At 69.3% G+C, this 23,662-nt stretch overlaps 1 protein-coding gene across 1 annotated transcript; it reads left to right on the top strand.

Moving 5' to 3' along the window:
• The first annotated feature begins 953 nt into the window (after nucleotides 1-953).
• On the top strand, nucleotides 954-23,586 carry HCFC1 (host cell factor C1). Its single transcript, XM_067315116.1, has 27 exons — nucleotides 954-1,101; nucleotides 4,324-4,555; nucleotides 5,680-5,828; nucleotides 6,082-6,242; nucleotides 6,348-6,556; nucleotides 6,649-6,733; nucleotides 7,194-7,300; nucleotides 7,595-7,774; nucleotides 8,937-9,302; nucleotides 9,765-9,928; nucleotides 10,291-10,488; nucleotides 10,821-11,048; nucleotides 11,262-11,366; nucleotides 11,512-11,731; nucleotides 11,816-11,958; nucleotides 12,050-12,188; nucleotides 12,308-12,528; nucleotides 13,254-15,710; nucleotides 16,681-17,179; nucleotides 18,408-18,592; nucleotides 18,720-18,882; nucleotides 19,209-19,327; nucleotides 19,965-20,102; nucleotides 20,650-20,835; nucleotides 22,261-22,576; nucleotides 22,817-22,880; nucleotides 23,513-23,586. Exons 2-27 carry the CDS (start codon nucleotides 4,342-4,344, stop codon nucleotides 23,550-23,552), a joined length of 7,056 nt encoding a protein of 2,351 aa, XP_067171217.1. The 5' UTR covers nucleotides 954-1,101; nucleotides 4,324-4,341; the 3' UTR covers nucleotides 23,553-23,586.
• Nucleotides 23,587-23,662: the final 76 nt, after the last annotated feature.

The raw sequence follows: 23,662 nt of genomic DNA, 5'->3' as shown, positions 1-23,662 counted from the left end.
GCAACGAGCGTGGGGCTCGGTGGGAGCACGGCAGCCACCCCGGTGCCCCCATGTAGGGCCGGGATTGGCCGTGAGCAGCCGGCAGCCGCTGCTGCCCCGGCACACGAGGGGGGATGGCGGCCGCCGCGCTGAGGGAGCCGCGTCCCCCCCCCCTCGCTGTGGGGCTTGGCCATGAGGCGCCGAAAGACCCCCTAGGCGGTCTTGAAAACCGCGTTTGGCGGTAAACGGTGAAGGAAAGTGGGGGGGGGGGGAGAGTTACTTCAGGGGCGGTGAGGGGAGAAAAGGGTTAAAAAGCGCTAAAATCCGGGTGTTCAAACAAAAAACCGTTAGGGAAGGGCATTGCGCATGCGCGCGCGGAGAGGCGGCAGGGGAGGTGCGTGGCGGCGCGCATGCGCCAAGGGCGGGGCCAAGCGAGAGGGAGGGCGCAGCGCCTGCGCACAAGCGGAGGCGGGGGCTGGCGCATGCGCAGAACTGGACTAAACCGTTAGGCGCCACCATCCGGGTTCTGGGAGACGCCATGTTTGTGCCGGGTGGAGGAGACGCGTCCAAAATGGCGGCTCCCAAGAGCCAGTAGTCGGTGCGGCGGGCGGGCCCCTCTCGGCCTTTCGGCGCGGCGGCAGCGGCCGGAGCGATCGGCGGCGGCGGGTTCGCGCGGCGCCTCGTGGCCGCGAGCGGCCGGTGCGAGCAGGTGCGGGGGGGCAGGGGCGCGGCGCGCCGACGCGCGCGGCCGCATCCGGGTCCCGCGGTGGCCGCCATCTTGGGGAGCCGCGGCCGCCTCGACCTACCGCCTCCGCCATCTTGGGGCGCCGCATCCGGGCACTTCCTCGGAGGGGCGGGTGGCAGGCGGGGGGGAGGCGAGGCCGCGCGCGGGGACGCCCGACATCTTGCTTCCCGCCTCGGCCAGGCGCCGCCATCTTGTCCGTGTCCGGAGGAGGAGGAGGAGGAGGAAGGAGGAGGAGGAACATCCGGGGACCGGGCGGCGCCATCTTGGACCGCCGCCCGTAGAGCAGCACGCTGCCATCTTGTGACCCCTCCTCCCCACATCCGGGTACCCGCCGCTCCGCCACCTTGGATCCTTCCCGCTAAAGAAGCCACATCCGGGTAATCGGGCGGAAGGACGGTTAGGGGCGCGGGCAGCCGCCTCCCGCGTGGGCGGGCCCGGGTGGGAGGCGCCGCTTTGGGCGGGCAGGCGGCGGCGCCATTTTGGGAGGGGAACATCCGGGACCTTGGGGTACTCTACGGGGGGTGGCGGTGGTCTTATATCCGGGTCTTGCGAGGCCTCCATCTTGGGAGTACGGCCATCCGGGCACTGTGGGGGGGCGGGTGGATAAGATGGAGGCGCTCATGTTAAACTTTATTCCGTTATTTATTCGCCCTGGAAAAGGCAGTGCCATGATCCATAAAGTGACTTGAAAAGCTCTTTAAATCCCTACTAGCAGCAGGGGGGGAAGGAGAGGGTGGCTCTGCCACACCCAATATGGCTCCTCCCCGTCGTGCACGGGGTGGGGGGGGGGGCTGGTGTGAGCTTCTGTCCCGCTTAATTCAGCTCGGTGGAGCCAGGACAGCGGGGAACGGGTGCGACTGCGAGGAAAGCGCGGGGTTAAAGGGGCAAAGGAGGGGGGCGGAGCTGACCGGGGCCACTATGGCGGCGCCCAGGAGGAGGAGGGGTCGTCGGGGGGAGAGGCGGGGCCGCGGCATCCAAAATGGCGGCGCCCATGGCAGGCTGAGCTCTCCGTACAGCGCTCGCCTTTTGGGGTGGGGGCTCCGCAGTCGGGAAGGAAACTGAGGCAGCAGCCGCGGGGGTAAAACGCTGTTCGGGGGTCTCGTCCGGCCGTCGGGGCGCGGGGTTTTCTCGGGTTTTAGGGGGTTTTCCTTTGTGTTTTTCCCCCCCTCCCCGTTTCTCTACGGCCGGGGGGGGGGTGCGGGGGGCGCAGGACCGGTGTTTCCCGCGACATGGCGGCGCTCATGCTTGGCCGGGATGGACGCCCCCGTCGGCCGTCCGACGGGCCTGGGGGGCTCCGACGGGTTTGAGGGGGGGGTGCGGGGGACGAGGGGGGAAACGTTCCCCCTTAAGGGGGTGCCCGGGAGTGGGCGGGGCTTGGCGCCCGGGGGGGGTCGGGCCTTCCCGCCCACCTCCCGTGACCACGCCCACTCTGTCAGGCAATATGGCGGCGCTCACGGGAGCGCCGTGCAGCCCGGAGCGGGAGCCGGGCGGGCAGCGGGGCCTTTGACGGGCGGGGGCGAAGTTTTCCGTTGCTCGCCGCGAGCGGCGGTACCGTCCCCCTTCCCTCCCAGCTTTATGCGCGCCGTTTCGGGGCGCTCCCCCCAAGATGGCGGCGCCCAGGTCCCCGCCTCCAACATGGCGGCGCCCGCCTCTGGCCAAGTTGCCGTACGGCCCTCTATTTTGAGGGGAGGAATGAGGGGAAGCGGGGTGGGGGTTTCTCTCCCCGCTCCCATCTCACTCTCTAAGAGCGTTGGGGGAAGAGTATCGCCGCGGGTACCGCCGGGAGCGACCGCACGCCGCGGCGGACTCCCCAAGATGGCGGCGCCCACGGTACGGCGGGGTGGCCGTACAGGGACGGGGCGGTGGTTTAGATGGGGAGCGATAGGAAGGGCGGGACGAGAGACAATGCCCTGGGGGCAGCAGCGCCTGCCCCCGCCGTGGCTGCCGTGCGCCGGGGTGGCGGGGAGGTTTCGTGGGGCCCCAGGGGGTAACGGAGCTCTCGGGGGAAGGGGGGGGGAAACGTGAGGGGAGCCCCCTCCCGAGTTGCCTCCCTCCCAAAATGGCGGCCTCCGTCCATCCCAAGATGGCGGCGCCCAGGACGGGGAGGGGAGCGGCGCCGTGGGCGGTGCTGTGGCGCCCCGCCCGCTCGCCGCCGTCCCGCCTTCCTCCGCGCGGCCCGCGGGCGGGGAGAGGAGCGGCTCCTTCGACACAGGCGCAAGATGGCGGCTCCCAGGGCGGCGTGAAGGCGCCCGTCGCCGCCGCGAGCCCCGCTGGCCCAACCCCGCCCCCTCCGGCGCGAGCGGACGGGGGCGACGGAAGCCGCGAGGGGCGCCGAGTCGCCGCCGCGGAAGGGGGGGCGGACGGGAGCCGGGAGGGGTCAGCGCCCGCGGGGCGGCGGTGAGCGCTGGGGACCGGGGCGGGGGAGGGGAGGGAGGGAGGCCGCCATTTTCCGCCCGGGCAGCTACAAGATGGCGGCTCCCAGGGCCCCTCACGGGGGGGGGGGAAGGGCCGGGGGAGGGGCAGGGACCCGGTTCCCCGGTGGGGCCGGGGCATCCCGGGGCCTGGGCACGGGCCCCCCCCGGGGGGGGGGTTGCAGGGCCCCGGGGCGGCTGCACCGGGCCCGGGGGCAATTACGGGGGCGGGGGGGTAATTGCGGAATCCTGGGGCCGTTGCACCGGGAATGGGGGGGGGGTAATTGCACGTGATTGGTGTTAAGTGCAAGAGCCGGGGGGGTATTTGCACAGCCCGGGGGGTAACTACACCGGTGCGGGGGCAATTGCAGCAAGGCGGGGGCAATTGTACAACCCGGGGGCAGTTTTTGGGGCGCAGGGATAATTTTGGGAGAAGGAGGGGGGTAATTGCACCGCCTGGGGGGCCGTTGCACGGGCGTGAAAAGTAATTAAGAGGTGGCGACTAATTGCATGGCCCGGGGGCAGTTGCACGGGTTGGCAGGTAATTGCATGGGCGGGGGGGTAATTGCCGAAGCTGGGGGGCCCGCTGCTTCCTTTGGGGTTGGGCGCAGCAGCAATCGTAAGAAACGGGGAGAAACTGCGGGATTTAGGAGAACCGTAGTTAATTGTGCGGGTGCGGAAACAGCTGCAAGAAACTGGGGGGTAATTGCAGAGCGCGGAGCCCGTTTCGGGGTTAACCGGGCGGCTGCGCGGGGAGGGGGGGGGTAACTGTGCACCCCCGGGGCAGGATAACCGGAGGAAGGGAGCAAAGTGCAGTTTTTGGGGGTAGTTGCACCGACTCGGAGTAATTTTTAGTTGCGAAGCGCAATAATATAAGCAGGAATAAGATATAAAACCGGGGAAGAGTTGCAAAAAATAGTAAGCGAGAGAGTTTGTGTTTTATTTTAGGGAGTGTCAGGAGTTATGAAGCCAGGTGCTAGTTGTAAAAAGCAAAAGGTGATCCAAGGATGGAGAAATAATTGCGGAAAGGGGGAAACCCCGGGGATTAGGAGCCCTTGATGGGGGAGGGGGGTAATGAGGGGTGCGTGGGGGGGGGGACTTGCCCCCCGCGGCGTGGGGCGGTTTGGGGCAGGGGATCCCCGTCCCTCTGTCCGTCCGTCGCCGCGCTGACGCCGTGCCCCCTCGCAGGATAGGCAGAGGGGGCCCATGGCGGCCCCGGCCCCCGGAGGGGGGTCCCCGCCGGCGGGCGCCCCGGCCCCCGCCCCGGCGCTGCAGCCCCGCTGGAAGCGGGTGGTGGGCTGGTCGGGCCCCGTGCCCCGGCCCCGCCACGGCCACCGCGCCGTCGCCATCAAGGAGCTCATCGTCGTCTTCGGCGGCGGCAACGAGGGCATCGTCGACGAGCTGCACGTCTACAACACCGGTGAGCCCCCTCCCCTCTCCCCGGGGGGGTCCCTGTGTGATCTGGGGATCCGTGGGGTCTCTATGGGGTCTGGGGGGGTCCCTGGGGGGTCCTTGTGTGATCTGAGGGTCCCCCATAGGGGTCTGGGGGGGGGTCCCTGTGTGATCTGGGGGTTCCTGAAGTCTCTATGGGGTCTGGGGGGGGTCCCTGGGGGTCCCTGTGTGATCTGAGGGTCCCCATAGGGGTCTGGGGGGGGTCCCTGTGTGATCTGGGGATTTCTGGAGTCTTTATGGGGTCTGGGGGGGTCTGGGGGGGTCCCTGGGGTCCCTGTTTGATCTGGGGGGGGGGTCCCTGAGGTGTCTATGGGGACTGGGGGGGGGGGGTCCCTGGGGTGTCTGTTTGATCTGGGGGGAGTCCTTGGGGTGTCTATGGGGACTGGAGGTGGTTCCCCAGGGTCTCTATGTGTTTTGGGGGGGGTCTCTGGGGTCCCTGTGTGATCTGGGGGTGGGATGGACTCTCTGTGGGGTCTGGGGGGGGGTCCCTGGGTTCCCTGTGTGCTCTGGGGGTCCCTGGGGTCTCTGTGTGATCTGGGGGGGATCCTTGGGGTCCCTGTGTGTTGGGGGGGGGGCTGTGAGGTATAGGGGGGGGTCCCCAGGGTCCTTGTGTGATCTGGGATGTCCCTACGGGGTCTGGGGGGTGTCCCTGGATTCCCTGTGTGCTGGGGGGGGGGCTGTGGGATCTGGGGGGTCCCTGAGGTCCCTGCGTGATGTGTGGGGGGGGTCTAGGGGGTTCCCCCCTTCCTCTGCAGGATTCCCCCCCCTCCAGTGCTGGTTTGGTTGCCATGGAGACAGCGGGGGGGGGGCCTCCAGTGTCCCAGGGTGCACTGGGGCGGTGGCAGGGAATCCAGGTGTCTGGGCTTCCCTCCCCTCCCCCCCCATTAGCAGGTCCAGGCGTTGATGCTGCTAATTGCGCCCCCCCCCCCATTAACCCTTTGTTCCCTCTTTTTGGGATGCTCAGGTCCAATTTTCGGTGGGGATGGGGCAGCATTTCCCAGCCCCAAATGCGTCTTTGGGGGGGGGGGTCCCCGGACGCCTGGGCCCCTCCCAGCTGACACCCCCCCTCCCCCCCGGCCCCTCTTTTTCCAGCCACAAACCAGTGGTTCATCCCGGCGGTGCGGGGCGACATCCCGCCCGGCTGCGCCGCCTACGGCTTCGTCTGCGACGGCACCCGGCTCCTGGTCTTCGGCGGCATGGTGGAGTACGGCAAGTACAGCAACGACCTCTACGAGCTCCAGGTACCGGACGCCCCAGGTCCCCGGACGCCTGGGCCCCCTGGGAGGGCGGGGGGGGGGGGCACCCCAGATGCCTGGGCCCCCGGATGCCCAGCTTCCTTCGCAGTGAAAACCTGGGGGAGTTTGGATGCTCGGATCCGCCAGGAGGATCCTGGACGCCCGTTTCCTCGAGGGTGGTGGTGATTTGGGGGGGGGGGCGGTGGGTTTTGAGGCCAAACCGCCCCAAAACCCCCCGCGCGCGGGCGCTCTCCTGCAGGCCAGCCGCTGGGAGTGGAAGCGGCTCAAGGCGAAGACGCCCAAGAACGGGCCCCCGCCTTGCCCCCGCCTGGGCCACAGCTTCTCCCTCGTGGGCAACAAGTGTTACCTCTTCGGGGGCTTGGCCAACGACAGCGAGGACCCCAAGAACAACATCCCCCGGTACCGGACGCCTGGGCCCTTTGGTTGGAGAAGAGGGGGGGGGGAATCCCAGATGCCTGGGTCCCTCACGGCACCTTCCCCCCCCCCCGCCCCGTTTTTCCACAGGTACCTGAACGACCTGTACATCCTGGAGCTGCGCCCCGGCTCGGGGGTGGTGGCCTGGGACATCCCCATCACCTACGGGGTGCTGCCGCCCCCCCGGGAGTCGCACACCGCCGTCGTCTACACCGAGCGCGACAGCCGCAAGTCCAAGCTCGTCATCTACGGCGGCATGAGCGGCTGCCGCCTCGGCGACCTCTGGACCCTCGACATTGGTAGGCCCGGACGCCTGGGATCCCCTGTGTGGGGGCCGTCAGCCATTTTGGGGGGGCGCGTTTCACCGTTTTCCTGCCTTTTTCGCCGGCAGAGACGCTGACCTGGAACAAGCCCAGCCTGAGCGGGGTCGCCCCGCTGCCCCGTAGCCTCCACTCGGCCACCACCATCGGCAACAAGTGAGTCGGGGGGTTCCCCAAACTCCTCTAATCCGCGGCAGCCCCCCTGGATGGATTTGGGGGAGCCCCCAAACTCCTGCTCACCCTTTTTTGTCCCTCCTGGCCGCACCCCCAGATGGATGCAGAGGTTCCCCAAACTCCTTGAACACCCATGTGGATGTGGAGTCCCCCAAGATGCCATTCCCCGCCCCGATCTCCCATCAATGTGGGGGGCCCCTGACCCCCCCAATCCCTTCTGGATGGATGTGGGTGTCCCCTGTGTCCCACAGACCCCCCCCTTGCACCCCCTTGACCCCCGCTTCCCAGCTTGGCTACAGGTTTCCTTCCACGTTCCCTTGTCTGCTTGAGTCTTTTTGCCCCCACCAGATTGCTTTTGGGGTACCCCGCCCCCGTGTCCCTCCCTGGGGGTGGCTGTGGGGGTCCCGCGGGCCCCCATGACCCCCCCTGTCGCGCCCCCCAGGATGTATGTGTTTGGGGGCTGGGTGCCCCTCGTCATGGACGACGTCAAGGTGGCCACGCATGAGAAGGAGTGGAAGTGCACGAACACGCTGGCCTGCCTCAACTTGGGTAAGGGACCCCCCCCAAAATCCCCCGGGCTGCCTCAGCCTGGCGAAGAGACCCCTCCTGCACCCCCAAACCTACCCCTGAACCCCCAAACCTGCTCCGACCTGCCTTGCCTGGGTGAGGGACCAACTCCTGAACCCCCCAAACCTCCCCAGCCTCCCTCGATCTGGGTGAGGAACCCCTCAAACTGCCCCCAAATCTCTCCCCGTGCCCCCTGTCACCCTGCCCGGACCCGTCTACGGGGCGACAACGCGCCATCCCTGTGTCCCTCCCCCCCCCTTCTCCCCGCGTCCCCAGACTCCATGGCGTGGGAGCCCATCCTCATGGACACGCTGGAGGACAACGTGCCGCGGGCCCGGGCCGGCCACTGCGCCGTGGCCATCACCACCCGCCTCTACATCTGGAGCGGTCGCGACGGCTACCGCAAGGCCTGGAACAACCAGGTCTGCTGCAAGGATCTCTGGTACTTGGAGACCGGTGAGTTGGGTGTTGGGGGGATCCCTGGACCTCGCCTGGGGTCCTTGGGGGGGGCGGGGGGGTTCCTTGGCCTCGGCTGGGGTCCTGGGGGATCCCTGGGCTCCACCTGGGTGTTGCTGGGGGTCTTGGAGGGGCACCTGGGCATCGCTTGAGGTCCTGGGGGATCTCCCAGGCCTTGGCTGTGACCCTGGGGCATCCAAGGAGGGAAAATGAGGTGTCCTACGGGGACCTTGGGGTGTCCTGGGGGGGCACCCGTGCGTCTCCTGGGTCCGTGGGGTTTCCCACTGGGGCTGTGGGGCATCTAGGGGGTGCCCAGCACCATCCTGGGGGCCGTGGGGTACCTCAGGAGAGAGACAGGGGTCCTGTTTGGACTTTGGGGAGTCCCGGAGGGTCCCCAGGTGCCTGCTGGGGTTCCCGTCGAGGCTCTGGGGTGTTCTGGTGGGATCCCAGTACTGTCCTGGGTGTCCCGAGAGGGGAACTGGGGTGTCCGGTGGGATGTTGGGGGGGGCTCTGGGATCCTGGGGGTGTCCTTGTGCCCATCCTGGAGCCACGAGGGGTCGCAGGAGGGCCACTGGCGTGTCCCACTGGGACCTTGGGGTGTCCCTAGGCTCTGGGGGGGGTCCTTGGGGTGTCCCACTAGGACCTCGAGGTGGCCCCAGGTCCTGGGGGATGTCCCCAAGCTCTACAGGGACCTTGCGGTGTCCCACTAGGACCTTGCGGTGGCCCCAGGCCCTGCAGGGACCTTGCGGTGTCCCATTAGGACCTCAAGGTGGCCCCAGGCACTGGGGGATGTCCCCAAGCTCTACAGGGACCTCGTAGTGTCCCACTAGGACCTTGTGGTGGCCCCAGGCCCTGGGGCATGTCCCTGTACCCTACAAGGACCTCGTGGTGTCCCATTAGGACCTTGTAGCGTCCCACTAGGACTTTGAGGTGGCCCCAGGCCTTACAAGGACCTCGTGGTGTCTCACCAGGGCCTTGAGGTGGCCCCAGGCCCTACAAGGACCTCGTGGTGTCCCACCAGGGCTTTGAGGCAGCTTTAAGCCCTACAAGAACTTCGTAGCGTCCCATTAGGACTTTGCGATGTCCCACCGGGACCGTGGGGTGGCTCGGAGGGCGCCGGGGCGCCCACGTCCCCCTCTGACCCCTGTCGTTCCCCCCGCAGAGCGGCCGCCGGCGCCGGCGCGGGTGCAGCTGGTGCGGGCCAACACGACGTCGCTGGAGGTGAGCTGGGGCCCGGTGCCCACGGCCGACTCCTACCTGCTGCAGCTGCAGAAGTACGAGATCCCGGCGGCCGCCTCGCCGGCGCCCGCCCCGGTGCCCTCGGTGCCCGCCAACCCCCCGAAGAGCCCCGCGCCGGCTGCGGCCGCCCCGGGACCCCCGGCGGCCCCCCAACCCCTGGGCCCCGTGGGGCTGACGCTGCTGCCGCCGCCGGCCCCCGCCGCGCCGCCCACCACCACGCTGCAGGTGCTGCCGCCCGGCCCTGCCGCGGCCGCCCCGCTGCCTGGCGCCGGCGCCGCCCGCACCCCTGGTGAGCAGGGACGCTGGGGGGGGGGACGGGGACACGGCGCACGTAGCGATAAAGGGGACGTGGGGGGGGTTTGTGGGACACGGTGGGGACAGGGCACGTGGCGATGCGGGAGATGCGGAGAGGATGCGGTGAGGGCAGGTTACGCGAGGACAGAGGTGATGTGGGGACGCAGACCGGGGGCAAGGAGTGCGTGGGGACACCGGAGGCGTTGGGGACACGGGGTGTGGGGACGCAAGGGACAGGACGCGTGGGACGAGAAGCTTAGGAGGACGCAGCATGGCCCATTAGATGGGTTTGGGGGATAGGGGACGTTTGGGGACATGTGGGGACAAAGATATGGGTCAGGAGGCACCCGCGGCTGTGTGTGGGGGGGGACAAGGAGGACATAAGGGGACAAAGAGGAGCTCGGGAAGGGGATTTGGGGGCGGCAGGTGCTGGGCGTGCGCTGACCCCCTGCCGCAGGCGTCCCCGCGGTGCTGAAGGTGACGGGGCCCCCGGCGGCGGCGGCGGGGCCCCCCCTGGTGACGGTGCGCTCGGCCGGGCAGCCCGGCAAGGCCCCGGTGACGGTGACGTCCCTGCCCGCCGGCGTCCGCATGGTGGTGCCCACCCAGAGCCCCCAGGGCACGGTGAGTGACGGAGGGTGGTGGTGGGGGGCACGCGGAGGGGACGTGGGGACAGGGGGACGTGGGAGAGGGGATATAGGGACACTGAGGGACACGTGGGGGTGGGAGAGGGGATGTGGAGGGGACATGGGGACACCGAGGGGTGTGGGGCAGGGCAGCAGGAGAGGGGACAACGTGGGGACATGGAGGAACATGGGGGACAGCAGGAGAGAGGGTGGAGGAACACAGATGGGATGTGGAGGGACACAGATGGGACATGGTGGCACAAAGATGTTGAAGGGAGATAGCACAGCTGGAGAGGGGACATGGGGACACATGGTTGGGAGAGAGGACACAGGCCACCCCGTCCCGTCCCCCCCCCCCAGGTGATCGGCAGCAGCCCCCAGATGAGCGGCATGGCGGCGCTGGCGGCGGCGGCGGCGGCCACCCAGAAGATCCCGCCGGCCTCGGCCCCCACGGTGCTCAGCGTCCCCGCCGGCGCCACCATCGTCAAGACGGTGGCCGTCTCGCCCGGCACCACCACGCTGCCCGCCACCGTCAAGGTGGCCTCCTCCCCCGTCATGGTAAGGCCCCGGGGACCCAGGCGTCCGGGCTGGGATTGGGGGGGAAAAGAAAAGCTTGGGAATCCGGGGGAGGGGATGTTGGCATCCAGGCTTGGTTTTGGGAGAGCCAAGAGGGACCCAGGTGCTCCAGGGTGGCCGGAAACGATGGTTAGACCTAGAGCTGGTGGTTGGGGAGAAGGTCCCAGGTGTCCAAGGTGGCGTCGGGATCCCAGAGCCAGGAGAGACCTGAGGTGCTGCGGAACGGCGCTCGGAGCTAGAGCCGAGGGGGTCGGGAAAGGGGACGTCCGGGTGTCCGGGATGGACCCAGGCGTCCGAGCCGCCTCCCTCTCCAGGTGAGCAACCCGGCCACGCGGATGCTGAAGACAGCGGCGGCCCAGGTGGGCACCTCGGGGGCGGCCCCCACCACCAACACGGCCACGCGCCCCATCATCACCGTGCACAAGTCGGGGACGGTGACGGTGGCCCAGCAGGCCCAGGTGATGACCACCGTGGTGGGCGGCGTCACCAAGACCATCACCCTCGTCAAGAGCCCCATCTCCGTCCCCGGGGGCAGCGCCCTGGTGAGTGCCCCGGGGCCCCGGTGTCCGGGTGGGGGACTGCAGCGCCCACAAGTCCTGGGGGGTCCCTGACCCACCAATACCCTCAACGTTGGAGGACCCAGGAGTCCTCGGGGTGTTGCTGAGGGACCTTGGTGTCCACATGGAGAAGAAAGAGTGGGTGGGAGTGTTCCTCCAGCATCCCAGCATGCTCTGCTTTTTTTCCCCCCCTACCAGATCTCCAACCTGGGCAAGGTGATGTCCGTGGTCCAGACCAAACCGGTGCAGACGTCGGCAGTGACCGGGCAGGCGTCCACGGGCCCCGTCACCCAGATCATCCAGGTGAGCCCCCCACGCTGCTGGGGACCCTAGCGTCCGGGCCTGACCCCCATCCCAGAGACCCCCACGGAGGGGGTTGATTCCCCCATGGCCCTCCCTTTCCGTGGGGACCCTGGTGTCCCGCTCCCGTTAACTCCTGCCCAACCAGACGAAGGGGCCGCTGCCGGCCGGGACCATCCTGAAGCTGGTGACGTCGGCGGATGGGAAGCCCACCACCATCCTGACGACGACGCAGGCGGGTGCCACGGCCACCAAGCCCACCATCCTGGGCATCAGCAGCGTCTCGCCCAGCACCACCAAGCCGGGCACCACCACCATCATCAAAACCATCCCCATGTCGGCCATCATCACCCAGTCGGGGGCCACGGGTAAGCGTCGGGAAGCTGCTCTGGGGTTGGGGGGACACGAGCTGGGCGCCCTGCGGCCCTGACGTCCTTCCGTTCTCCTCCCAGGCGTCACTAGCAGCCCCGGGATCAAGTCTCCCATCACCATCATCACCACCAAGGTCATGACGTCGGGCACGGGGACCCCCGCCAAGATCATCACGGCCGTTCCCAAGCTGGCCACGGGCCACGGGCAGCAAGGAGTGACGCAGGTGAGCGTGGGGGACTCATGGCCTGTCCCTCGGGCTGCCACGTGTCCCCTGGGGCCACGCTGCTCACCCCTCTGCGTCATCCTACCTCCAGGTGGTCCTCAAAGGAGCTCCCGGGCAGCCAGGCACCATCCTGCGCACGGTGCCCATGGGGGGCGTCCGCCTGGTGACGCCGGTCACCGTTTCGGCCGTTAAGCCCACCGTCACCACGCTGGTGGTGAAGGGCACCACGGGTAAGTGCCTCTAACGAGTGCTTTTGTCCCCAGAGCCGTCGCCAGTGGTGACAGCCACCGCAGGGGCCCTTCCCCTTGTTCGCTAACGCTCCTCACGTGTCCCTAACACGTCCCCGCAGGTGTCACCACGCTGGGCACGGTGACGGGCACCGTGTCGACGAGCCTGGCCGGGGCCGGGGCCCACAGCACCAACGCCTCGCTGGCCACCCCCATCACCACGTTGGGCACCATCGCCACGCTCTCCAGCCAGGTCATCAACCCCGCCGCCATCACTGTCTCGGCCGCCCAGACCACCATGACGGCCGCTGGCGGGCTCGGCACCCCCACCATCACCATGCAGGTGAGGCGCCGTGGGGATTTTGGGGGTGGGGGATGAGGCTGGGGGTCCCCAGGGACCCATAGATCCAGAGGAGACGTGGCCATGGATCTGAGGAGCATGGCCAGAGATCAGTGACAGGACCCTACAGGTCAGCAGGGACCCATAGATCCAGGGGAGATGTGGCCATGGATCTGGGGAGCATGGCCAGAGATCAATGACAGGACCCCACAGGTCACCAGGAACCCATAGATCCAGGGGAGACGTGGCCATGGATCTGAGGAGCATGGCCAGAGATCAATGACAGGACCCCACGGGTCACCACGGACCTGGGAATTTGGGGGTGACACAGCCACAGATGGGGGACACACAGCTGTGGGTCACCAGGGACCCTGGCCTCCTGCTCTGGGGGCCATATGAATCAGGAGGACCCACAGATTTGGGCTGATGGCCACAGATTTGGTGGGACATGGCCATGGGTCGCTGGCAGGACCCCTCAGGCTGCCACGAACCTATGAATTGGGGGTGACATGGGGACGGATTTGGGGAGAAACAGTCATGGGTCACTAGCAGTGCCCGTAGGTCACCAGAAACCCATGGGTTTGGAGGTGACGTCCACAGTTTTGGGGACACGTGGCTCCCCCAAAGACTGTGGGATCTGGGGGAGCCCCACGACGGGCTGGGGGGAACGCGACCGAGACCCCGAGCGGGGATCTGGGGCGGTTGCTGATGTGGTCGCTGGGCGGCAGCCCGTGTCCCAGCCCACGCAGGTGACACTGATCACGACGCCCAGCGGGGTGGAGGCGCAGCCGGTGCACGACCTCCCCGTCTCCATCCTGGCTTCCCCCACCACGGAGCAGCCCGCCGCCACCGTCACCCTCGCCGACTCGGGCCAGGCCGACGCCGGGCCCGGCACCGTCACCCTGGTGTGCTCCAACCCGCCCTGCGAGACCCACGACACCGGCACCACCAACACGGCCACCACCACCGTGGTGGCCAACGTGGGCGGCCTGGCGCCCGCCGCCCAGCTCCAGTTCGTCTGCGACGGCGCCGAGGGGCTGCCCCCCAACGGCAGCGTGGTCCGCGTCTGCTCCAACCCCCCCTGCGAGACCCACGAGACCGGCACCACCGCCACGGCCACCACCACGCTGGCCGCCGGGCCCCGGCCCTGCTCCAACCCGCCCTGCGAGACCCACGACACCGGCACCACCAACACCCCCACCACGGCCACGGGATCGCGGCTCTGCTCCAACCCCCCCTGCGAGACCCACGACACCGGCACCACCAACACCCCCACCACGGCCACAGGCCGCCCCGGGGGCGGCGTGGCCACCGGCGCCCCGTGCCAAACCCAGCAGACCACAGCCACCGGCACCACCATGACGGTGCGGGCCCTCGCGGGGCCGCGGGCTTGCGCCGAGAGCCATGAGGCCACCGCTGCCGCCGCCGCCGCATCGCGGCTTTGCGCCAACCCCCCGTGCGAGACCCACGAGACGGCCACCACCACCACGGCCACCACCACCACGGCCGCGGGCCACCGGCCGTGCAGCAACCCGCCGTGCGAGACCCACGAGACCGGCACCACCAACACGGCCACCACGGCCACCGCCACGGGCCACCGGCCGTGCAGCAACCCGCCGTGCGAGACCCACGAGACGGGCACCACCAACACCCCCACCACGGCCCGGTCCTGCCTGGGCCGGGGGCAAGCAGAGCCGGCCGGTGCCCCGTGCCAAACCCAGCAGACAACGGCCACAGGCACCACCATGTCCGTGGTGTCCGCCGCCAGCCGTGCCCACGGGGACCGGATGGGGGCCGAAAACCAAGAGTGCCAAACGCACCTGCTCAACCCGGCCGCGGGGCCGCGGCCGTGCAGCAACCCGCCGTGCGAGACGCACGAGACGGGCACCACCAACACGGCCACGACGGCCGCGGCCACGCGGCTTTGCTCCAACCCGCCCTGCGAGACCCACGAGACGGGCACCACCAACACGGCCACCACCACGACGGCCATGGGATCGCGTCCCTGCTCTAACCCACCATGTGAAACCCACAAGACGGGCACCACCAACACGGCCACCGCCACAACGGCCACGGGATCACATCCTTGCGCCAACCCACCCTGTGAAACCCATGAGACGGGCACCACCAACACGGCCACCACCACGACGGCCATGGGATCGCGTCCCTGCTCTAACCCACCATGCGAGACCCACGAGACGGGCACCACCAACACGGCCACCACCACGACGGCCACGGGATCACGGCCCTGCTCTAATCCACCTTGTGAAACCCATGAGACGGGCACCACCAACACGGCCACCACCACGACGGCCACGGGATCGCGTCCCTGCTCTAACCCACCATGCGAGACCCACGAGACGGGCACCACCAACACGGCCACCACCACCACCACCACCACCACCACCACCACGGCGGCCACGACGTCGCGGCCGTGCCCCGAACCCCCGTGTGAAACCCAGGAGACGGGCACCACGAGCGCGGCCGCCGGCACCACGGTCGCGGCGTCGCGGCCGTGCCCCGACCCCCCGTGCGAGGCGGCGCCGTCGCGGCCCTGCGCCAGCCCCCCGTGCGAGCCCCCCGAGCTGGGCGCCGGCGCCGCGGGACCGCGGCCCTGCAGCAACCCCCCGTGCGAGACCCATGAGACCGGCACCACCAACACGGCCACCACGGCCACGGCCGGCACCAGCGGGGGGACGGAGCAGGGCTCGCCGCCCTGCGAGACCCACGAGACGGCGGCCACCGGCACCACCATGACGCCGGCCGAGGGGGCCCTGCCGGCCCCCGGGGACGCCCCGGGTGTCCCCGAGGGCCCCCCCAGCCCCCTGCCCCTCCACGGCTGCTCCAACCCCCCCTGCGAGACCCACGAGACGGGGACGACCCACACAGCCACCACGGTCACCTCCAGCATGGGCGCCAACCAAGGTGACGCGCCGGGCGGGGGACCGTGGTGGGATTGGGAGTCGTGGGGGTGCCCCGCTCACCCCCCATCAACCTCGGCGCCCTCGTCTCTCGTTGCAGACCCGCCACCGGCCGCCAACGGGCAAGGGGAGCCGGAGCCCCCCCCGGGCGAGGGGGTGGCCCCCAGCACCCCCAGCCCCGGGCCCAGCGCCCCGGGGGTCGCCCAGCCCCGGGCCGTCACCACCGTCACCCAGTCGACACCGGCCCCGGGACCCGCCGTCCCGGTGAGCGGGGACGGGGGGGGGAGATATGGGGGTCATCGGGGGCCAGGGAGGAGATATGGGGGGACCTCATGGAGTAGGGAGGACCACGGGGGTATTGAGGATATCGGGATATTGGGGGACCTCATGGAGCAGGGAAGACCACGGGGGGTATTGAGGACCGTAGGGATGTTGGAGACCAGGGGGGATTGGGGAGTTATTGAGGACCATGGTGAGCGTTGGGGGACATCATGGAGCAGGGAGGACCATGGAGGGATATTGGGGAAACGGGAGACATCGAGGTCCGGTGGGGATTGGGGGGGACATTGAGGACCACAGGGGAGCGTTGGGGGACATCATGGAGCAGGGAGGACCATGGAGGAGTATTGGGGATGTGATGGGGGGTGTCAGGGTCTAGGGGAGATTGGGGGCTGTTGAGGGCCATGGTGGGTGTTGGGGGACATCATGGAGCAGGGAGGACCATGGAGGGATATTGGGGAAACGGGAGACATCGAGGTCCGGTGGGGTTTGGGGGGGACATTGAGGACCACAGGGGAGTGTTGGGGGACATCATGGAGCAGGGAGGACCATGGAGAAGGTGTTGGGGACACGGTGGGAGACGTCGAGGTCTGGTGGGGATTGGGGGACTGTTGAGGACCACGGGGAGGTGTTGGGGGACATCATGGACCAGGGAGGACCCTGGTGGAGGGGTTATTGGAGACATGTTGGGGGACATCGGGGCCTGGGGGGGCTCTTGAGGACCATGGGGGGTTGTTGGGGTATGGGAGGGAGCGTGGAGGACATTGGGGGGACATTGAAGACCGGGGAAGGGGACTTTGGGGACCAGGGGGGGTTTTGGAGACCAGGGAGGGCAGTTGGGGGTCAGGGCCAGTTGATGGGGATCAGCAGTGTTGGAGGGGATGACAACAAGGGAACTGTGACCCCCCCCCGCCATGCTTTTCCCCCCCTAACTCCCACCTTTTGCCCCCCCTAGAGCATCTCGTCGCTGACGGAGCCCCCCCCAGCGCCGCCCGAGCCCCCGGCGAGCGACTCCCCGACGCCGGTGCCCCCCGAACCCCCCGCAGCAGCGGCGGCGGCGGCGACCCCCCCGGGCCCCCCCACCACCCCGACGGCGGTGGCGGTGACGACGACGACGGCAGCGGCGGTGGTTTCGGCGGCCCCCCCGGGCTCGCCAGAGCCCCTGGCCGTGGTGGTGCTGCCCCCCGGCCCCCCCGGCGGTGGCGGCGGCGGCGGTGAGGCCGAAGGGCTGGCGCTGCCCCCCGAGCTGATGGCGGAGGCGCCACTGGGGGGGCCGGCGGCGGCAGCCGGGGGGCCCCCGGCCCTGGTGGTGACGGGGCTGACCCCCGAGGAGCTGGCGGTGACGGCCGCTGCCGAGGCCGCCGCGCAAGCCGCCGCGCAGGCCGCCGCCACCGAGGAGGCCCAGGCCTTGGCCATCCAGGCCGTGCTGCAGGCTGCCCAGCAGGCCGTCATGGGTGAGCCGCGCGCCGGGGCTGCGCTGGGCTGCGCTGGGCTGCGCTGGGGGGGACGCGGCGGTGGCCCCGGGCCCGTAACGGTGTCCTGTCCCCATCCCTGTTCCTGTAACTGTCCTGTCCCCATCCCTATTCCCGTAACGGTCTTCCCATGATGGTGTCCTGTCCCCATCTTCACCCCTGTAACGGTGTTCCTGTGATGGTGTCCTGTCCCCATCACCATTGGGATGTCCCCATCCCTGTTTCGGTGTCCTGTCCCCATCCCTATTCCCGTAACGGTGTCCTGTCCCCATCTTCGTCCCCGTAACGGTGTTCCCGTGATGGTGTCCTGTTCCCATCACCATTAGGATGTCTCCATCCCTGTTTTGGTGTCCTGTCCCCATTCTCATCCCTATCTTGGTGTCCTCATCTTCATCCTTGTAATGGTGTCCCTGTGATGGTGTCATGTCCCCATCACCATTGGGACGTCCCCATTCTCATCCCCGTCTTGGTATCTTCATTTTCATCCCCATAATGGTGTTTCGTGGCGGTGTCCCGTCCCCATTCCCGTCACCATCGGGATGTCCCCATGCCCGTAATGGTGTCCTGTCCCCATTCCCATCACCATTGGGGTGTCTCTATCCCTGTAATGGTGTCCTGTCCTCGTTCATGTCACCATCGGGGTGTCCCCATGCCCGTAATGGTGTCCTGTCCTCATTCCCATCACCATTGGGGTGTCCCTGTCCCTGTAATGGTATCTTATCCCTGTAAGGGTGTCCCCATCCCCATCAGGGCACTCCTGTCCCCATCACCGTGTCCTCTTCCCTCCCAAGGGTGTCCCCATCCCTGTACCCACTGCCCCGGGCTGTCCCCATCCCCATAAGAGTGTCCTTGTCCCATAACGGTGTCCCCATCTCCATCAGGGTTCTCCTGTCCCCATCACCATGTCCTCTTCCTTCTCGTCAGGGTGTCTCCTTCCCCATCAGGGTGTTTCTCTCCCCATCACCGTGTCCTGTCCTCTCCCCAAGGGTGTCCCCGTCCCCCTAAGGATGTCCCCATCCCCGTGGCCAGAAGGGTGTCCCCATCCCTGTCCCCATGGCCGGGGCGGGGGGGGGGGGGATCCCCATCGTGTCCCCAGGGGAGGTGAAGCCCCCATCCCTGGAGATGCCCCGTCCCAGTGTCCCCGTGGCGGCGGTGTCGGGGGGGGAGCAGGATGTCACACACCTGTGTCCCCCCCCCCGGTGACCCGTAGGTGTCCCCGCAGGCGCAGCAGAGCCCCTGGAAAGCGGGGAACCCGGAGGGGGCCCCCCGGAGCTGGGCCCGCTGGGGGCCGAGGGGCCGGAGGGGCCTCCGGGGACCATCCCCATCGTGCTGACGCAGCAGGAGCTGGCGGCCCTGGTGCAGCAGCAGCAGCAGCAGCTGCAGGAGGCGGCAGCGGCGGCGGCGGCGGCGGCGGCAGCAGCGGCGGCGGCGGCAGCGCCCCCTCCGGCGCCCCCCCCGGCCCCCCCTACCGCCGCTGCCCCGCCGCCGACGCCCCCCACGGCGCCCCCCACGGCGGTGGCAGCGGCGGCGGCGGCCGCCCCCCCCCCCGGCCGCCCCCCACCTCCCCACCGAGGCCCTGGCGCCCGCCGACAGCCTCAACGACCCGGCCGCCGACGCCAACGGGCTGGGGGAGCTGGGCCCCCCCGGCGGCCCCCCCGGCGCCCTGCTGCCCGCCCCCGCCGACGGTGAGCTCCCCCCCGGACGCCTGGGCCCCCCTTGGCGGGGAGGAGGGGGTGCCCGGACGCCTGGGCCCTCTAGGGGGGAAGGAACCCGGACGCCTGGGTCCTCTGGGGGGGGGGGGAATGGGGACGCCTGGACGCCTGGGCCCGCAGTTGGAGGGGGCTGAGTCTCCTGGGGGGATGGGGGGCACCCGGACACCGGGGTCCCTGTGGGGGACGGGGGCACTCGGACGCCTGGGCCCTCTACGGGGGGAATGGGGGCACCCGGATGCCTGGGTCCTTTGTAAGGGGGGGGGGGTCTCACTTATGTTCCTTCCCCCCCGCCCCTGCAGGCCTGGCTCCCTCAAACACCTTCGTGGCCCCCCAGCCCGTGGTGGGGCCGAGTCCAGCCAAGCTGCAGGCGGCCGCGGCCCTGGCCGAGGTGGCTAACGGCATCGAGGCCGCTCCAGTGGTGAGTGGGGGGGAGGCGCCGTGGGGCTGGGATGGGGGTCTGGTGGTCCTGGGGGGTGCCGTGGGGCTGGGGTGGGGGTCTGGGCGGTGGTTTGGTGGTCCTGGGGGCCACCATGGGGCTGGCATGGGGGTCTGACGGTGGTCTGGTGGTCCTGGGGGGTGCCGTGGGGATGGGGTGGGGGTCTGGGTGGGGGTCTGGTGGTCCTGGGGGGTGCCATGGGGCTGGCACAGGGGTCCAGGTGTTGGCTTGGTGGTCCTGGGGGGCACCATGGGGCTGGCATGGGAGTCCAACGGTGGTCTGGTGGTCCTGGGGGGTGCCATGGGGCTGACGTCGAGGTCTGGGCAGTGGTTTGGTGGTCCTGGGGGACACCGTGGGGGTCCGATGGTGGTCTGGTGGTCCTGGGGGTTGCTGTGGGGCTGGGACAGGGGTCCAGGCAGTGGTTTGGTGGTCCTGGGGGGTGCCGTGGGGCTGGCGCAGGGGTCCAGGTGGTGACTTGGTGGTCCTGGGGGGCGCAGTGGGGCTGGCACAGAGGTCCCGGAGTGGCTCTGGGCTGTGGAGGCGGATCACGGAGGGAGCTGGGGGCTGCCGGGGGTCCCAGACACGACTGATGTCCCCCCGTCCCCCCCCCCCACTCCAGAAGCCGGACCCCTCGGCGCAGCCCCCCAAGGCGCTGGCCAAGAAGGAGAACCAGTGGTTCGACGTCGGCGTCATCAAGGGCACCAACATGATGGTGACGCACTACTTCCTCCCGCCCGAGGACGCCCCCGCCACCGACGTGAGTCTGGGGGCCTTCGGGCACCCCTGAAGCCCCCCCCCCGTGGGCACCCTCCCTCCCCATCCTGTCCCCAGAGGCACTTTCTTTCTCCTGATGTCCCCCCGTGGGCATCCTGCTGTCCCCATGGACATCCCTTGTTCCCCTGATGTCTCCTTTGGGCATCTTGCTGTCCCCATGGACATCCCTTGTCCCCCTGATGTCCCCTTTGGGCATCTTGCTGTCCCCATGGACATCCCTTGTCCCCCTGATGTCCCCTACGGACATTTCCTGTCCCCAGGGGCATCCCTTGTCCTTTTGCTGTCCCCTGTGGACATCCTGATGTCCCCATGGACATCCCCTGTCCCCCTGATGTCTCCTGCGGCCATTCTGACGTCCCCATAGGCATCTCCTGTCCCCCTGATGTCCCCATGGACATCCCTTGTCTTCTCGATGTCCCTTATGGGCATCCTGATGTCCCCATGGGCGCCCCTTGCCACCCCAACACCCCCGCGGGCACCGCTGCGTCCCCCCCATCCTGCTGACGTCCCCCCCCCCGTGGCCCCCGCAGGACGACTCGGGCTCGGTGCCCGACTACTCGCAGCTGAAGCGGCAGGAGCTGCAGCCGGGGACGGCCTACAAGTTCCGGGTGGCCGGGCTCAATGCCTGCGGCCGCGGGCCCTTCTCCGACATCTCCGCCTTCAAGACCTGCCTGCCCGGCTTCCCCGGCGCCCCCTGCGCCATCAAGATCAGCAAGGTGGGTCCTGCCCCACGGCCCCGCTCTCCTGCCCTCCTTGATGTCCGCCAGCGCGTCCCTGTCCCCTACCACGTGTGTCCTCCCTGATGTCCCCCCGTCCTCGCTGGCGCGTGTCTCGTTCCCCTGCCGTGTCCGCTGTCCCTGCGCCATGGCTGATGTGTCCCTGTCCCCGTGGCCTGGGTGCCACGTTCCTGCTCCCCACCATGTCCCTTGTCACTGCGCCCCAGCTGACGTGGCCGTGTCTTCCATCGTGTCCCCCATCCCCATGGCCTGGCTGACACATCCTCGTCCCAGACTGTGTCCTCCACCCTCGTGTCCTAGCTGATGTGTCCCCTCTCCCCATACCATGTCCCCCATCCCTACGGCCTGGCTGATGTGTCCATGTCCCCCATCCCCTGATTGAGGTGTCCCTGTCCCATGCCATGTCCCCCGTCCCCATACCACAGCTGACACGTCCCTCTCCCCCGCTGTGTTCCCCGTGGCTTGGCCAACGTGTCCCCATCCTCCACCGTGTCACCCACCCGTGCGCTCCAGTTGACGCATCCGTGTCCCCCCATCCCCACGACCTGGCCCAGTGTCCCTGTCCCCTACCATGTCTCCATCCCCTGGCCGATGTGTCCCTGTCCTCCACTGTGTCCCCACCGTTGCATCCTCAGTCCCAGCTGACACCTCCCTGTCCCCTGCAGTGTCCTCCATCCCCATGGCCTGGCCCATGTGTCCCTGTCCCCTACCATGTCCCCATCCTCTGCCGTGTCCCCCACCTGTGCGTTCCAGTTGACACATCCGTGTCCCCCATCCCCGTGGCCTGGTCCATGTGTCCCCATCCCCTACCATGTCTTCATCCCCTGGCCCATGTGTCCCTGTCCCCATCCCCTGCTGTGTCCCCCCCATCCCCTCACTCCAGCTGATACCTCCCTGTCCCCGCTGTGTCCCCCATCCCCACGGCCTGGCCCACGCGTCCCCAACCCCTCCGTGGTGCCCCCCATCCCCGTGGCCTGGCCCACGCGTCCCCAACCCCTCCGTGGTGTCCCTCCATCCCCACGGGCTGGCCCACGCGTCCCCATCCCCTCCGTGGTGGCCCCCATCCCCTCTGTGGTGTCCCCCATCCCCACGGCCTGGCCCACGCGTCCCCCATCCCCACGGCCTGGCCCACGCGTCCCCCATCCCCTCCGTGGTGTCCCCCATCCCCACGGGCTGGCCCACGCGTCCCCATCCCCTCCGTGGTGGCCCCCATCCCCTCTGTGGTGTCCCCCATCCCCACGGCCTGGCCCACGCGTCCCCCATCCCCACGGCCTGGCCCACGCGTCCCCCATCCCCTCCGTGGTGTCCCCCATCCCCACGGCCTGGCCCACGCGTCCCCAACCCCTCCGTGGTGGCCCCCCATCCCCACGTCCCCGCCTGACGTCCCCGCTCTCGTCCCCGCAGAGCCCCGACGGGGCGCACCTGACGTGGGAGCCGCCCTCGGTGACGTCGGGGCGCATCGTGGAGTACTCGGTGTACCTGGCCATCCAGGGGGCCGGCGGCGGCGGCAGCGGCGGCGGCGCCGGCGAGGCCAAGGGCGCCCCGGCCCAGCTGGCCTTCATGCGGGTCTACTGCGGGCCCAGCCCCTCGTGCCTGGTGCAGTCAGGCAGCCTCTCCACCGCCCACATCGACTACACCACCAAGCCCGCCATCATCTTCCGCATCGCCGCCCGCAACGAGAAGGGCTACGGCCCCGCCACCCAGGTCCGGTGGCTCCAAGGTGAGCGGGGGCGGCCCGGACGCCGGGGCCCCTCGCGATGAGGCCACGGGGCGCTCGGGCGCTGTCGCCCCCCCGCGCCACGGCTTACGGCCGCGCCGCGCTGCGTTGGGAGTGCGTCTTCCTTACGCCGCCGCCACCGTGGGTCTGGGTTGGTGTGGGGCTCGGGGGGGGGGGGGCCTGGATTTTGGGGGGAGGAGGGCCCAGGCGTCCGGGTCTCTCACGCCTCCTCTTCCTGCGCAGAGTCCAGCAAGGACGGCTCGGTGGCCAAACCAGCCAGCAAGCGGCCGCTCTCGTCCCCTGACATGTGAGTGGGGTCTGGGGGGGGGCCGTGGGGCTGGATTTTGGGTGACTGGGGGGGGCCATGGGGCTAGATTTTGGGGTTGGAGGCTGCTGAGGGGTGCTGTGGGGCTGGATTTGGGGTCTGGAGGGAGCCGTGGGTCTGGAGGGGGCCGTGGGGCTGGTTTTGGGGGGTTGGGGAGGGCCGTGGGGCTGGATTTGGGGCCTGGAGGCTGCTGTGGGGTCCCATGGGGCTGGATTTGGGGTCTGGAGGGAGCTGTGGGGCTGGATTTGGGGTCTGGAGGGAGCCGTGGGACTGGATTCGGGGGTTGGAGAGGGCCGTGGGGCTGGATTTGGGGGCTGGAGCAGGTTGTGGGGCTGGATTGGGGGTTGGAGAGGGGGGGCTATGGGGCTGAGGGAGGCTGTGGGGCTGGAGCTGGGGGTCAGAGGGGGCCACAGGCTTCTGTGGGGCTGGATTGGGGGAGGCCGTGGGCCTGCGTGACGGGCTTGGGGGGAGGATGTGGGGCAGGGCTATGGGGCCGGAGGGCTATGGCTGGGGGGGGGGCACTGCAGCAGCTGTGGGGCAGTGCCGTGGGGCAGGGCAGGGCTGGGCTGCCGTGGGGCTGCCCCCCATCTCCACCCCACCCCCACACCCCACAGGAAATCCGCTCCAAAGAAGCCCAAGGCCGACGGGCAGTGAAGGACCCCGCGCCCCCCCCCTGCGCCCCACACCGGGGGGGGGGGGGCCCGGACGCCTGGGCCCCTCCGTGGCAGCGGGGGAGGGGGGGGGTCATTGTGTGGGGGGGGTGG

This window comes from Apteryx mantelli, chromosome 41 (assembly GCF_036417845.1).
Source record: "Apteryx mantelli isolate bAptMan1 chromosome 41, bAptMan1.hap1, whole genome shotgun sequence".
Taxonomy (NCBI): Eukaryota; Metazoa; Chordata; class Aves; order Apterygiformes; family Apterygidae; genus Apteryx; species Apteryx mantelli.
The sequence above is the reverse complement of the archived record's forward strand: the minus strand, read 5'-3'. Positions and strand labels throughout refer to the sequence as shown.

What these genes read in the sequence shown, in the direction of transcription:
- HCFC1 (XM_067315116.1), top strand. Translation starts at nt 4,342, where the DNA reads ATGGCGGCCCCGGCCCCCGGAGGGGGGTCCCCGCCGGCGGGCGCCCCG. An exon ending in CCCAAGAACAACATCCCCCG is followed by an intron (nt 6,243 to 6,347) that starts GTACCGGACGCC and finishes GTTTTTCCACAG; the next exon opens with GTACCTGAACGACCTGTACA. An exon ending in CCCCCACCATCACCATGCAG is followed by an intron (nt 12,529 to 13,253) that starts GTGAGGCGCCGT and finishes GCTGGGCGGCAG; the next exon opens with CCCGTGTCCCAGCCCACGCA.